General features: G+C 40.5%; 1 protein-coding gene across 1 annotated transcript in view; it reads right to left on the minus strand.

The window, feature by feature from the left end:
* Positions 1–15,911, minus strand: part of DPP10 (dipeptidyl peptidase like 10) — an 822,212-nt gene extending 806,301 nt beyond the window's left edge. The window contains exon 1 of the mRNA XM_055397567.2: positions 15,589–15,911. Coding sequence (XP_055253542.1) covers positions 15,589–15,660 — 72 coding nt within the window. The 5' untranslated portion in view covers positions 15,661–15,911. The remainder of the gene's footprint in view (positions 1–15,588) is intronic.
* Positions 15,912–16,232: the final 321 nt, after the last annotated feature.

Here is a 16,232-nt window from a genome sequence, read left to right on the forward strand (position 1 = left end):
TACATCATGAAAAATGCCAGGCTGGATGAAGTACAGATTCAGGCTAGAATCAAGACTGCTGAGAGAAATATCAATAACCTGAGATATGCAGATGATATCAAACTTCTTTGTACATAATACACAAATACTCATCTAAATTTAAATCTTTTTTTTTTTTTTTAACTCAGATAAGAAAACTGAGGGTTGGTTAAGGGAAGTGTCTGGCCCCATGTGCAGGAGATCATTCTCTCCTGAGATTCTCAATCCCCTATCTATGTTTATTTTCTCCCACCCCTACCGCTTCACTTTCATAAAGGCCTCATTTCCTCTTGGCCCAAATATCAGTTCTCAAGAAAGAGCATACCAAGCTACCGTGGAATTTCAAATAAATACAGTTAGACATATATCATGACCACTGTCTCAGTTCAGTTCAGTTCATCTCAGTTCAGTCGCTCAGTCGTGTCCGACTCTCCGCGACCCCATGAATCACAGGACGCCAGGCCTTCCTGTCCATCACCAACTCCCGGAGTTCACTCAAACTCATGTCCACAGAGTCGGCGATGCCATCCAGCCATCTCATTCTCTGTCATCCCCTTCTCCTCCCGCCCCCAACCTTTCCCAGCATCAGAGTCTTTTCCAGTGAGTCAACTCGTCGCATGAGGTGGCCAAAGTATTGCAGTTTCAGCTTTAGCATCAGTCCCTCCAATGAACATCCAGGACTGATCTCCTTTAGAATGGACTGGTTGGATCTCCTTGCAGTATAAGGGACTCTCAAGAGTCTTTTCCAACACCACAGTTCAAAAGCATCGATTCTTCGGCGATCAGCTTTCTTCACAGTCCAACTCTCACATCCATACATGACCACGGGAAAAACCATTGTTATGACCAACCTTATAGTATATTAAAAAGCAGAGACATTACTTTGCCAACCAAGGTCCGTCTAGTCAAGACCACTGTCTACTCAGTCTTAAAAGATCAAAGGGAATCATGGTGGAATTCAGTCAGATATCTGCAGACAGATGAGATGAGCTACCCCTGGACTGGCAGTCAGGAAAGTGAGTGACAAGAGAAGGAAAGCTTAGGATACATCTTAAATCAGGCCGTGTGAGTGGTTATGTTATCCCTCACCTCCCAAAGGCAGCTCTGAAAGCAGCCATTTTCTGAGAACCACTACCATTATGCAACTCGTTTTTTGTTTGTTTGTTTGTTATTTAGCCACTCAGTCGTGTCCGACTCTCATGATCCCATGGACTGTCGCCCACCAGGTTCCTCTGTCCATGGGATTTCCCAGGCAAGAATACTTTAGTGGGTTGCCATTTTCTTCTTCCAGGGGATCTTCCCAACCCAGGGATTGAACCCACGTCTCTTGGATCTTGATCTGAACTTTATTTTGCTAAATCTTCAAGAATGGCTTTTCACCTCCCTGGGTGCAATTATTCTACTAAATACTTCATCTTCTCCACAGAGAGCTATTTGAAATTATCAAACTGTTCTCTCCCATCCTTCAAAAACACCTGGACCAATTTGTTGGGACAAACCTGACAAACAGCGCTGGCTGACTGGGTGCATTCCAGAACTTTGCTGTTGATGAATCAGGTCTGACATTCAAGCTCCAAAGGGCTTGTAAAAAGCTATGATAAAATTGCTTAAGAAGTTGACTGAAACATCTACTGTGGACCTGGACTGCATCATTTTTGTGAGGTTGGGGATGTTAAGATTTTAGGGAACTTGGAAATGTGTCCATCTTTATAGTGTTAGACTGAGATATTTCTAATCAACCCACATAAGGATTATACAACTCTAGGAGAATGTATCTTAGACTTAAAATTTACTCTCGGCATAGATCCAAAGTAATTATTAGATGTTACTTGTAGAAGATAGGTAAGTGGCAAAAAAATTCTGTCTGCTATAAAAGATAACCACTAAGGTTATAATTTAAATGCCCTATTGGATATTAACCAGTTTTTGGATCTAAGTTTGCAGATTTTGTATGCCATTTATTTCCTGAGTCTCTTCCTCATATGCTTTTCAAACTAGCTTTCCCATCTTGATGGTTTCTTTATTAATAAGTTAAATCCTTGACATATGTTCCCTATACACTCATGAGAAGCCAGGATTTCTTACTTGATAGGGATCAGCGCTGCTTTACAGATGGTATATAATCTACACTCTATCTTCCCATTCTCTGTCACTTCATCTGAGAAATAAAAAATAACAGAAAATCGAGGTTTTACCCAACCATCACACTCATGTCCACCTGCTCCTTGATGCTCCCAGATAGGATCAATATATAATAGATTTAATCTTATTAAACTTATTGCCTAGAAAAAAATTAAATTAAAAGAAAAAAACCTAAACCAGCTGGAACCTTCCCCTGTTAATTCTCACCCACTTTTATTTCATCTGACAACAACACAGACAACCAGATATGGCTTCTATGATCCCATGATTGAGTGAGTCTCCTACCAACTCCAAAACCGCAAGAGAGAACCTCTGATTACTAAACTACTCTGGTTTCTAAATTCATCAGTGGTTACGACCTTGAACAAGTTAGCCTATATCATTCTCAGTTATCTTGTCAGTAAATCAGGTAACACAATCACCATTGTTAGTTCTAAGAACATTTTAAAAGAACCCTATCTGTAATAGGGGAAAAGGTGAAAGAAAAACAAATTATATTGTTTAAAACTCCCAGTCAGAAATAGGGACACACAGCACTTGCTACTAATAACTACCATCTACAGATTTTAGCTGGCAATCTAGTAGTTCCCATGCTCAGGTCATGCAATATGAAACTGCAGCATTTCTATAAGAATGGATATTTTCTCCTCAAAAATTGGCTTTAAATGTAACTTAGCAGATATTAATGATAGTTCCATGCTATCATATTTACTTAATTTTTATCATATATATAACCTCTTGGTACTTTGTGACCTGTCTGAAACACCTTTTCTAGTTAAATAGAGACTCATTCTGGAGTTTATGTAATAATCATGGGCTTGTTATACTGCATAGCTCCAAACCAACAATTTTATAGCATGATGCTTTTGTCCTGGATTTCCCCTTAACTAAAACTGTCTTGTGTGACCAATAAGCAATACGAAGCTGACATTTCTGAGCCCAAACAGCTAATCCTAGATTGTATTTACCTATTTTCAAATATTTGCACCATCTGTGATTCTATATTAGTTTTTTAGATTTGCCATTACAGCTCTCAGCTCTGAATAGGAATGAAACAGCATTCCAAATGTAGAATGTATCATAAGCATGAGTAGGATTTTTAACCATGGAATGGAGGGAAAAAAATCAGGAGAGGCAAATCCGTACTCAGTTCACCTTCAGAATGCAAACATTGTTGATTTTTCTGCATTTATAAAGAATCTAAAAATAAATGGATATTTTACTAACCAACACCTAATCCATCTTTGCTTTGGAGCCAAGTTGAACCCATATAATCTCCATGTCAAAAAAAAAAATCTCAATATTAAATGTGCTCTGAAGTTTAGTCAAAGTAACAGAGGAAAAAGATGAAGCCAGAGCCTCCAATCCACTGGAAGCCTGATTCCCCATCCCTCTGCCTTTGTCTGGTAGTTGTTGTTCAACACTCAGTCATGCCCAGCTCTTTGTGACACCAAAAACTGCAGCACACCAGGCTTCCCTGCCCTTCTCTATCGCCCGGAGTTTGCTCTCACTCATGTCCATTGAGTCAATGATGCCATCCAACCATCTCATCCTCTGTCATCCCCTTCTCCTCTTGCCCTCAATCTTTTCCAGCATCAGGATCTTTTCCAAAGAGTTGGCTCTTCACATCAGGTGGCCAAAATATTGGAGCTTCAGCTTCAGTCCTTCCAATGAATATTCAGAGCTGATTTCCTTTAGGATGGACTGATTTGATCTCCTTGCTGTCCAAGGGACGCTCAAGAGTCTTCTCCAGGACCCAATATATATTAACAACAATACAAGCACAGCCATTTTCATCATCCCCTGATTAATAAACCTATCTCATTGCTAATCTTCAGAACAATTCAGCAAGGCAAGCATCATACCATTTTCAGATGAAATATTAAATTCAGAAAGAGACTGGGTAACTTGCTCAAACTAGTAAGTAGAGTTTAAACTGAGGTTGTGGCTTCCCGGGTGGTTCTGTGGTAAAGAACCCACCTGCTAATGCAGGAAACACTGGAGATGTGGGTTCTATCCCTGGGTTGGGAAGATGCCCTGGAGGAGGAAATGACAACCTGCTGTAGTTTTCCTGCCTGGAGAATCCCAAGGGACAGAGGAGCCTGGTGGGCTATAGTCTATGGGGTCACAAAGATGAGTATGCATGACATCATCAAATGAATAGAAAGTCATTGTTCTTTCCACTAACAAGAATTTTGTGTAACTCAAAACTACTTCTTATATATTTAGCATGTAAAAGTACCTCTGATCTAGTACGGAAATTTGGGACACTGACAAAATTAGTACATCCTCTAGAAATGGTTCTGTTTTCCAAGAAGTCTAGCAAATCAGAAGCCTGTTGTTTTTACTAACTTTCAAAGAAAGCTCTAAAATTCACCTTGATGCTTTCTAGAGTACCTACATGCATCCCTCCATTCACAAGAAGGGACTCATCCAATCAATTGGCTATTCATCACTGAATTGCAATTTCAAGTGCTGAGTGTAAAGATCAATGGGTCCTCTTTTATGCTGAGGAGAAGAGGAGAGGTCTAAGAATGCCCATGTCTTCATGTATTGGTGAGAGTTGTTATCATTTCCTTGGAACAGTGCACCTCACAGCTTATTTTCATGATGGCTTTATGGCACTGGGGTGCTCTCTTGCCACAGCTAGTTGGAGAAGATGCTTATGTGGTTCCATGGTTTTGTGGCCAGGTGCCAAGGATCTAAACACCACTGTCCTAGAATCAGCACATCACAATGGAGAAACCAAGAAATATCAAGAGTTTTGCCTACAGATTCAAAGCCTTTAAGAACATTAATTTATAAAATAAATTTTACTCTGATATCAAATGCTAAGGAAGGTGTCTGTGCCACCAAAAATTCACCAAAGACTCTACATCAATAGCTGACTCTGGTGGCATGATACATGAAAAATGGGCATAAGTGAAAGACCCCAAATCAAGTATTGCTTCCGATTCTAACCAACGGTGTGATCTGAGACAGGACACTCACCTCTACATTGACTGTCTCCTGATTTGAAAACAAAGACAAGAAGAATTTCTCAAAATGTTATCATTGATGACTTTATGACTATTTGACAGAAGAATCTGGAAAAGCAAGGTCATTATGGACATTGAAGTTGTCTAGACTCAAAGAATCAGTCTTGGAAAGAAACTGGATCTCAGAAATATAGAAAGGCAGAAAAAACTGGATTTGGATTTAGAGATGGCACATATGCAAAGGGAAACATAGGAATCAGAGGGAGCATGCTGTAACATAACAAGCTCTGATTCTGTGTGCAAACAGACATTTGTAAGGAGTGACAGATGCAAAAGAAACCACCCATAATGCCACTCTGGCACTAATGTTGGGTAAACCCCATTTGCAATAATTATGAGGGTGAGTCTCTTTATTTCAGCTCCAGGTTCAATTCACACCTATCTATCACTGCCAACATGACTTGTCAAGAAATGCAAACCACTTAATTCATAGGACCAGGGAAAAGGAACAATTTTATGAAGATGCTGAATATACCTTCAAAATAATGCTTTCTTTGTATCTTAAAAACACTCTTTATAGTATTCTAAGAAGAAACAAACAATGAAATGCACAGTCTTTTCCCTTAAAATCTCTAAAAGCTAATGGAGTAGATAGAAAATCTATTCATAAATTCATAAATCCCAGGAAATGTAAATTACATGCCAACCTAGCCAAACAAATGACCTATTTCTACATTTGAGACATTCTTCATGAATTTCAGATTTTTCTTCGTGAAAAGATAGTTTTGACCTCTATTCCAAAGGTATCTTGATTCCTAATCCTGTATTCTGTGTCTAAGTGAGAAGAATCATTATGCAAGTTCATAAAACACCGATTTGAAGGGTTGTTTTGCTAAAAAAAAAAAAAGTTCTAGCATTTGTTTCAAAATATGTGAAATGAAAAAAAATCCATGTCTTGCATTCATTAACGCATATTAAAACCTTTCCTGGAGGTGAGATGTGATTAATGGAATCATGAGTATCAAAATTTTCACTTACTCTATTACTCTTGCAAAAAGTAAAACCCCATATCAATAACAGAAAAGGCCTGTTTCTACCTTATATAAGCCTTATTAATGCAACTTTGAGTGGTCTCTCTGGCCCATTATTTGAAAATAAATTGCAGGAGAGCTTGCCATTCAGGTTTTCAATAATATACCTCAGATTTGTCATATTTAGGTTTTCAGAGCAGAGACTTTCATACAGAAGAAAAAAATTGAATCTGTATTTAGATCTTAAAAGGGGGTTGGGGATAAAGATAATAAAAATGGCTTGTTTCCTCACTTTTCTTCATTTGCTATCTTATAACCTGTTACATAGGTTTTTGCACTGACCTGAGAAAAATCGATAAGTATGATAAATTACAATAATATTCAAGTCAGGTAACATACAACTTGGCTGGAGAATATATAGATGACTTGATTTGGCTCTCCCAGATCTTAAGTCAGTTTTGATTATGCACCTTTCTTAAATTTCAACTCAACATATCATCAGTTCCCACATGCAAAGAATTTCTAAGCAAATTCAGTCATTTCTGGAAACCAAACTTCTGGAAAGAGAATATTAAACCATGATCACTTCAAAGATATCCTAAACAGTTTAGCAGCTGAAAACAGTACAAATTAGTCAGGTTGTTATAAATTTTTACGAAATGCCTTATAATAAACTAACTGTAATTACTTAGCATATTAAGATCATTAGTGTGAGTGTGTGTATGACCCTATGGAATAGAGCCCACCAAGCTCTTCTGTCCATGGGATTCTCCAGGCAAGAATACTGGAATGGGTTGCCGTTTCCTCTTCCAGGGGATCTTCCCTACCCAAGAATCAAACCCGCACTTCCTACACTACAGGTGGATTCTTCACCCATGAGCCACCTGGGAAGCCCATGGTAATGTATACAAACAAACACACACACACACACACACATATATGTTTAGTATTTTCATTAATGTAAATGCAAAATCACCCTTGCAAAAAAACACAATAATCTTCTCAGATAATTTAGACACATAGTAGCAATAAGAATAAAAATACGGGGTTGACAAGGAAACTTCTTTCAGGCTTTTCCATAAGCTGTTACCGGAACACCTGAACAAACTTTCTGGCCAACCCAATACTCATTAAATTTTACCCTGGGACAGAAGTTAAACAAGCCTCTTCATATGGATTGTCTCTAATCCTTGCCACTTTCTCCCCATCCCCTTCCTTTAAAGATGAAGAACAGGTTTCAGAGGGGTTAAATCATTTGCCCTACATTGCACAGCAAATGGCAAAAGAAAGATTCAGTCTGAAATCTGTTGGACTCTATTTTCAACCCTACATCATGCCACCTTCTTCTCCAAAATATAATTAATCTGAGAATCATTTGGCAATTCCAAAATATATTGCAGGAGATGCTGTTCTGGCTAGTGGGGAAAAAGCATATTATCTGAAAATTGGTTTAAAAATTATTAATGCTTTAACAATCCTGAAATAAACCATGGGATGAACAAACTTGAAAAGAAAATGAAAATCATTTTCTATTATGTAGAAGACATTACCAAGAGTGCTGCTAACATCAATTACAGTTTGAAATAAAATGTTTTTTCTATCAGCTTTGGATACAAGCCAGTTTTCTGCATTTGGCCTGGTGGTTGGGTGTTATATTTACCATCACATAAGAGTATGTCTGAAACTTTGGAGATTTAGGGCAGTTTAAGGAAAATGAATGAATAATAGAGGAAGACTCTCTTAAATGTCCCATTTTCCCCACTGAGCCTACTCCCCAGCTTCCTCTCTTATCCTGGAAACAACAAGCCTTCTTTTAGTGAATACATAATAAATGATAAGAATGTCTACCAGGTAGGGGGGTGGTAGGTACTCATTTTAAAAGCCCTGGAAAACATGTGTTGTCTAGATGGAGAAAAGTAAACGGAGATTGGCTATTGTCAAAAAGCTTGTGGACCAGGTCAAGTACAGATTTTAACACAAGACTGAGCTGGGAATAATCAGTACTGAATTATATGACTTCTCAAGGAGAGGCAGCATACGTTTTTCATTGAAGTATTTCTAACTTTACATGAAGATGTGTTTATGAAGAAGTTTATGTTTCCTCCACTATTTATTTTTGCTCTTTTGGAGCTTTTAGAGGTCTTCAAGTGGGGAGAGCTCCACCCTTTCCTGGTTGACATATATCTTAGTACATAGCCCCATTAAAATGTTTCAGTAAGATATTAACTTGATTAGAACCCACAGAGTCACTCAGCAAGTATGAAAATACATGGAGGTAATTTTAATAGTCAGACATCAAAAATGTTGTGTATATTTAAATATTGCATAGGAATAGCTGTAAAAAAAAAACGTGTGTGTAAAAATATTTCCAATTATCTGAGTTCAATACTGGGTTACTTACTCTCACTCCCAATGATAGTAGGCACACCTACCCTGGGCTCCTCAGGGGACTCCACTTGCCATGCACATTCTCCTGTTCCAAAACTGAAATCTCATCTCCTGAGATATTTCTGTAAGCAACATCCCTCTTTTCTCTTTCTCCATGCTTATTACCAGTATAAGTGCATTGAAAACAATATGCATGTTCAGCAGCTAATTCCTCTGTTAGTGAGACTTAACCAATGTTTACTTTCAGCATGGCCTCTTATAGAGTAGGACAGTAAAGAAGTGAGGCTTTTTTTTTTAATTTTTTGTTTAATTTTATTTGAAGGATAACTGCCTTACAGTATTGCCTTGGTTTCTACGAAAAGCAACATGAATCAGCCATAGGTTTACCCATGTCCCCTCCCACTTGAACATACCTTCTACCTCCCTCCCCATCCCACTCCTCTAGGTTATTACTGAGTCCTGGTTTGAGTTTCCTGAGTCATACAGCAAATTCCCATTGGCTATCTATTATACATATGGTAATGTATGTTTCCATGTAACTCTGTACATCCCACCTTCTCCTTCCACCCCACCCAAGCCATGTCCATAAGTCTGTTCTCAATGTCTGTGTCTCCACTGCTGCCTTGCAAATAGGTTCATCAGTACCCTCTTTCTAGATTCCATATATATGCATTAATATACAACAATTGTTTTTCTCTTTCTGATTTACTTCACTCTGTATAATAGGCTCCAGTTTCATCCACCTCATTAAGACTGACTCAAATGTGTTCCTTTTTATGGCTGAGTAATATTCCATTGTATACATGTACCATAGCTTTAACCATTCATCTGTTGATAGACATCTAGGTTGCTTCCATGTCCTAGGTATTGTTAACAGAGCTGCAATGAACATTTGGGTACATGTGTCTTTTTCAAGTTTGGTAAAGAAGTGCGTTTTCATTGAGTGGAAATAAGGATGTTACAGAATATTGTAAAGTGCATTTCTGCCAACTCAATGCCTAACTCAATAATATTCATTACATCATTAAAATATTTTTATGCATGTGAAAACTCATATGTAATCATATACATATGTGTACTAATTAATGCAATATTTTGGAAAATGCTAAGATGATATATCAGCTGTACGTGACTCAATGATCCTCTAAGTTTCTTTCTCCTTAGGTTCCTGTTAGGTTTCTGTTCCCAAACTATACATTTAATGAAAGCACTTTGTATGAGATAAGCATTATTCAAAAGCTTTTACTTATTATTTCATTCGGTCCTTACAACAATCAGATAGAGGATCTGTAGCCAATTCCATTCACTGATGAAATACAGAAAATGACTTATCTTGCTCCCCACAACACAGTAATGACTATCAGAGCTGAGATATGAATTTGAATCTGAGCTTTCCAGTGCATAACATACAGACAGTGATAAATAAATACTCCGGTTGATAGCACAAAATCTCACAGTCCTAACTGCAGCATTCTAGCTTTGTGGAAGTGCTAATGGTAAAGAACCTGCCCACAATGCAGGAGATACAAGATGTAGGTTCAATCCCTGGGCTGGGAAGATCCCCTCGAGGAGGGCATGGCAACCCACTCCAGTATTCTTGCCTGGAGAATCCCATGGACAGAGGAGCCTGGAGGGCTATAGCCCATAGGGTTGCAAAGAGTCAGACACAGCTGAAGGAACTTAGCATGCCATGCATGCTACATGATAACCTATAAATAAATTTAAAATATGCCTATAAGTACTAAAAGTCTAAAACACAACATAATCATAAATGGTTCAAGAAACCAAAGTTTGGAAATAATTTTAATTTTACTTAGACTGGGAGAAATTGGTTCCAGTGTTTTGTTTCCAATATAACGCTCTTCATAAGATAATGCAGCATTAATATTTAATAATAAAATTTTCTTTAACTTGTTTTTATATACTTTAATCTTTCTTAAATGTGCAATTTTCTTAGTCTTTGAAATAAACAGAGAGATCAGAAGCTTATAAGCAAGGAACGTTTTGTGGTGTGTTCTAAACTCAGCAGATAAAATGTCATACATATTTGCAGTAAGACATATATATATAATATATGCAATAAGAAATTAAGGGATGATAGGAAATATATATAATATCTCCTAAGTTATGGATGGCATAACTGATTGAATGGACATGAACTTGGCAAACTCCGGGAGATGGTGAGAGACAGAGAGGGCTGGCATGCTGCAGTCCATGGGATGGCAAAGAGTCAGATATAACTTGGTGACTGAACAAGAAGTTATAAAAACTTCTACACAGCACCTGTATCAAATGTCTTTTATAACCAAATGATATAGAATTCTTCCACCAATAAGATACTATGTATTTTATATTGAATGTTGAGAAGTAATACATTTTCTATTAAAGTTTCTCAACATGATTTCTAAAAGCTTTCTTTGAAGTTCTGTGTTAAAAACAATGTAAACTAAATTATGACATGTTTGTGTATTATGGAAACATGGAAGAATAATTTTTTTATGAATTCATTAAGTATTCATTTGAAATTTTTAATCAGGTTTGCTAGACCAAAGTTGAAGTAAAAATACTGGATCCTAATTTCTTTGTGAAAACTTTAGGTTAATATCACCTAAAAGTCCAAAGTACCCTAATATTTTACAAAAGACATTTTATGTATTATCTATTCAACACCAATTTTGTTCATGAACTATTTCATTAATAATAGGCTGCTATGTAAGAGAGTAAGAGAGTGGATTTCTACTAGAGTGAGTTTTACTGTTGTTGATTTTTTATGCATAACTAATACTGCCAACGAGTTGACTCACTGGAAAAGACTCTAATGCTGGGAAGGATTGGGGGCGGGAGGAGAAGGGGACGGGAGGAGAAGGGGATGACAGAGAATGAGATGGCTGGATGGCATCACCGACTCGATGGACATGAGTTTGAGTGAACTCCGGGAGTTGGTGATGGACAGGGAGGCCTGGCGTGCTGTGATTCATGGGGTCGCAAAGAGTCGGACACAACTGAGCACTGAACTGAACTGAACTGAACTGAATGCTGCCTCTGCAGACAAACAGTTGTTTATAAAACTACACTTTTTAGTCATACTTCAGAAAGTAAGGTTATCGTTTTTTTTCTTTTTTAATTTTTTTGTTTGTTTGCTTTTTTGTTTCTGGGTTTGGTTTTTTGGAGCTGAGAGAACTGTCAAACATTTTAGGAAATATTTTTACCCATTGGACTCAGCAGAAGGGTGCCACCTGGTGGCAACGTGAACAAATTCTGCTGCTACTGCTGCTGCTAAGTCGCTTCAGTCGTGTCCGACTCTGTGCAACCCCATAGACGGCAGCCCACCAGGGTCCCCCGTCCCCGGGATTCTCCAGGCAAGAACACTGGAGTGGGCTGCCAGTCTAATTATAAAAAGGTACTTGTTTAAGAAGCCTTGAAAGTCTTATACCCTACCAAGGGCAAATGACAGAAATATTTATTTTAAGTTCCTATATATTTATCAGAATATATCTGGTTTTATATTACTTTAAGAGATACTAACCTAATTTTTCAAGATTTATTATTTATATTTACAGTTGAAGAGTTAAACAAAATCTTTACCCATTTTATATTCAGGGTAAATTTGTACATATGCATACATAATATTTGCAATTATTCTGCATTATGCCAGTAGAAGGGTGTTGAACTGTAATTGTGTAAAGGTTAGAAGATGGAGCTTTAGACTTAAAAGAGCTTATTTTTTTAACTGCCATAGAATAGGACTATGTCTTATCTCTGCCACTTATGAAGACAAGGTTGATCAAGTTGTTCAGTTACTTGAGAGAATTCTCTGTTTTCTCATCCCTACACTGGGAATAATAACAAGACCTAACTTAAAAAGTGTCAGCTTTGAAGATCAAGTAGGAAAATGCATTCAGTGAGTGTTACCTTATCAACCCAGAGGACAGTACTCAGCACATGGCAAGCACACAGGAAGTGATTTCCAAATCTAATAATAAGTTACAACTAGCCACTCAAGATTATGTATTCCCTGATGTAAAATGGATATTGATTACGTTAAGTGGGAATGACTGTTTCTACCCATAGCTAAGCATTTATTTTTAGACATTTTGTAAATGTGGAGTGTTATAAAAACAACAGAAGTAACTGTTGTAAACATTTATTTAATCAATGAAGCTTTAAAGGCAAGATTACTGAGATGATGAAAATATCTCCAATGATTCAGAACAGTAATAAAAATATGCAGTCCCTGTTACTCTGGTTGCAGCTGCTCTCAGAGGAGGGGCTGGCTACCTCTGGTCATGGCACCCTATGCTAGAAGACAGTACTAGATAAGGTGAAACAGGGATGTTGAACTCTCTAAAAGGCCACAACAATCAAATTATGTGTTTCATAACCATCTCACCGAGAAGAAAGACTCTGGTCTTCCATGATGCTGTTTGTGGAAATGGGTGTTTGATGGCCTCTGGACAAGGCATCTTTGAGGTTTCATAATAATCACTTCCACAAAAAGTGAACGACCTTTCTGGCAATATTCAAAAGCTTAAATCACTCAAAATCAACACCTAGCAAGTGACTTACTGGAACACACCCCCTATTTAACCATTAAGTAGGATTTCATAAAGCTACATTTTTAGATAAATTTGTGAATCTTTTTTTTTTCCAGAAATATCGCAGAAACTTGAACAATCGATCTTGTCTATATGGAGGTATTATATCTAGTACCACATGAGAGTTACCTAACAACTGCAGAATAAAATCACAATGACTAATACTATTAATAGAAAACCTAGAATCTTAAAAGAAATAGTTTAAGGCATCTCAGCAATTGTCCACATCATCTGCTCATCATTTTGTATGTCAAGCTTTAGACAAAGAATAGACTACACATAGGTATTTTCTGGGATTGCCTGGAAAACTCCCAGTGGGATGCTGCCATGTATATTTCAGTCTTCCTTTCCTTTCCCTTGAGAAATCAATCTCTTTCATTTTAACTCAAATGTAATATGCATACAATTGACATTGTAAAATCATGTCAGTGCTCAGAAAGTCACTTAAAAAAACTCAATTAAAACAAGAGTTCTACAAATGGCCACTCCCTGACTATCCGAAGTGGCATAAGCAAAAACGCACAGTAACCACGGATTCAAGCTTTAGGCTCTGTCTTCATGTGAATTTTAAGTACCAGATTAGTTCCGACAAAAGGCTTCGCTGTGGATTTACAGCTTGTCCACTATTTACATAAACATTTTCAGCTTCTGTATCCTCTGCTTCTTCCTCCCCACCTCCACCATCACTGAACTGTTTGCAGAGCCTCAAGTAACCAGCGGGTGTCACAGGTTAGTGAGTAAAGATTTCATGTGGAGACTCTCACCTGACTAATCATTCTTATTGGTAGTATCATTCCAAGTTCAGTAGAGAGGCTCAGTGGCTTGTTAATGAAATTTAAGAGCTGTCAGCCTGAAAGAGGATGTTAAATCCATGCTCCTGTCCTGAAATTATTTTTATAATCAGCTAACCAGTTGCTACCTTGTGATGTGTGCTGGAGGGAGCAGGGAAAAGAGATACAAGGAGAAAGGACAAGTTATATACATGTTTTAATATTTTCATACTTTTCTCAGGGTAAGGAGCAAAAAGAATGGTTTAAGAAAACAACTGCTTTATAAAAACTGCCAACATCCATCTCAGTAAAGGGAGGGGGCTTTAAGTCTTTGAGTAATCCTCACCACCTATGTGAAACATATGTGAGCAAAATGAGAAGGGGAGGGAAGGGCGAAAGAGAGGCCACTAGCCAGGAGCGACAGCCAGGACTAGAATATTAATAACTGCAGCCCTGGAGTCGCCCCCTCTGCCTCCCGCCACTCTGAGCGGACAGCTCCCCTTCACTAACTCCTCCATGCTTAGAATATGGGAAGAGCTGAGCCCTACTGTAGCCTCGCTGTTTGCACCCCCTTCATCCACTTCTAGCAATGAGCTCGAAGTGTCTCCGCCAGAAATGCTTTGAGAGGCCTTCAATAGTGCACTCGGGGTAAAAGAGACCACGTCTGGACCCGGCGCCTCCATCCTCCAGCTCCGTGGTTATCCGCAGACCTAAGTGTAACCCTCTTGGTTCAGACTGTCTAAATGAGTAAACGTGATAGCATCACCTGCCGGCTCACACAGCCTCCCTCCTCTTGGCCAGGGCACCTCGGCGCTCCCGACCCTCCAACTTTGGGAAAAGGCGACACCGAACTCACGAGTCACCCCAACCCAGGGACAGAGACGAGATGGAGATTCACCGTATGGTTATGCTACAGATTCCTAAAGACCGAAACAAAACGGGGTGGCCAGAGAGGAAAGGCAGAAAACGGACTAAAATTACCCTCAGCCTGCAAAGCGCACCTCCTCATTTCTGCAGAAACAACACATCCGGACTCAACAAATCACTAAAGCCAGTATCTTCCCAGTTCCACCGAATCATGCCTTTTGCTCCAAGCTCGTTTCCAAGCAGACGACAGATGCGTGGTACACCCTCTTCCCCCATTTTTGCGTGCCACCCCCACACCCCCGTCCCGGTCTCCTCAAAGGAAAACAGAAAGGAAAGGAAGAACTCTGATGGCCTAAAGGTCATTTGCCTACTCGGGTAAGCTTTGGTCTCAGCTACGTGAAAACAGGATTCGAACCCAGCAAGTGGAAGCCTCCAGGAGAGCAGCAATTCCTCCAATGTGCCTCAGTAGGAGCCAAGAGGTCCCCATTTCTTGGCCCCGGACACCTCTCCCTCCGTCGTGGGCCCGCCAGCGGGGTTGCCCAGGCCACCCCAGCCTTTACCTCTCTGCCCCCTTCCCCGCGGCTCTCCACCTTGCGCATCCTCTCGCCCGGCCCCGGAGCGCACTCGGAGGCTCTAACTTCCTGCAGAGTCCATGGATGAGCTGAGGAGAACCTGGAACTGGGGCGGGGGTGGGTGGGGAGAAGGAGGCGTGGGAGCGGAGCCCTGGAGGAGGGGCGGGGGCAGCGCGGGTTGGAGTCTCCCTTCCTGGGAGGGCCTGGCCGCAGCTGCCAACTCTCACCTGGTCCGCCGGCTGCGCCTGGCTCGCCCTGGCCCCCGGGGTGGGCTGTGGCTCCTGCTTCATGGCTGTCATCGCCCGCGGCCCGTGTTGGCGCTCACTTCCTCGCGGGCACTTCAGACTCGGGCACCGTCACTTGGCAGGGATTGCATGTCACAGGCTCCCGATTCTCTCCGAATTGGCGGAAGGCAAAGCGGCAGCGACGGGGTAGGGGGAGGGGAGCGATGGGGAGGGGAAGAGGAGCGGCACCAGGCACGCTCCCCCTCGCAGGATCCCCCCTTCGGCCACCGCAGACCCTCTAACTCCCCACTCCCCGCGCCCCCCACCACCCCCCACACCACCCCAAGGCGTAGACAGCCTTGGAGAGCGGACACCACCAAGTGACAAGTTAGCGGAGCGGCGAGCGGCTGGAGAGCGGCACCTGACAGCGCTGGAGCGTCGTCTCGCAGTCCCGGAGGAGCCCGGCTCGCCTTCTACCGCAGTCTGCGCCCCCCGCCAGCCCCCGGGGGCTCCCCGCGCCGAGCTTAGCGCGCCAGGTGGAGCAGCCGGGAGCCGCGGGCCGGCATCTCCGGAGCAACTGCAAAGCGGCCGAGAGCACTGCGCCTGGCGCGAGCTCCCCACGAGAGCGGCAGAGGCTGCCCGGCTCC

Source organism: Moschus berezovskii, chromosome 2 (genome assembly GCF_049115385.1).
Source record: "Moschus berezovskii isolate FMDL1 chromosome 2, NW_MosBer_1.0, whole genome shotgun sequence".
Taxonomy (NCBI): Eukaryota; Metazoa; Chordata; class Mammalia; order Artiodactyla; family Moschidae; genus Moschus; species Moschus berezovskii.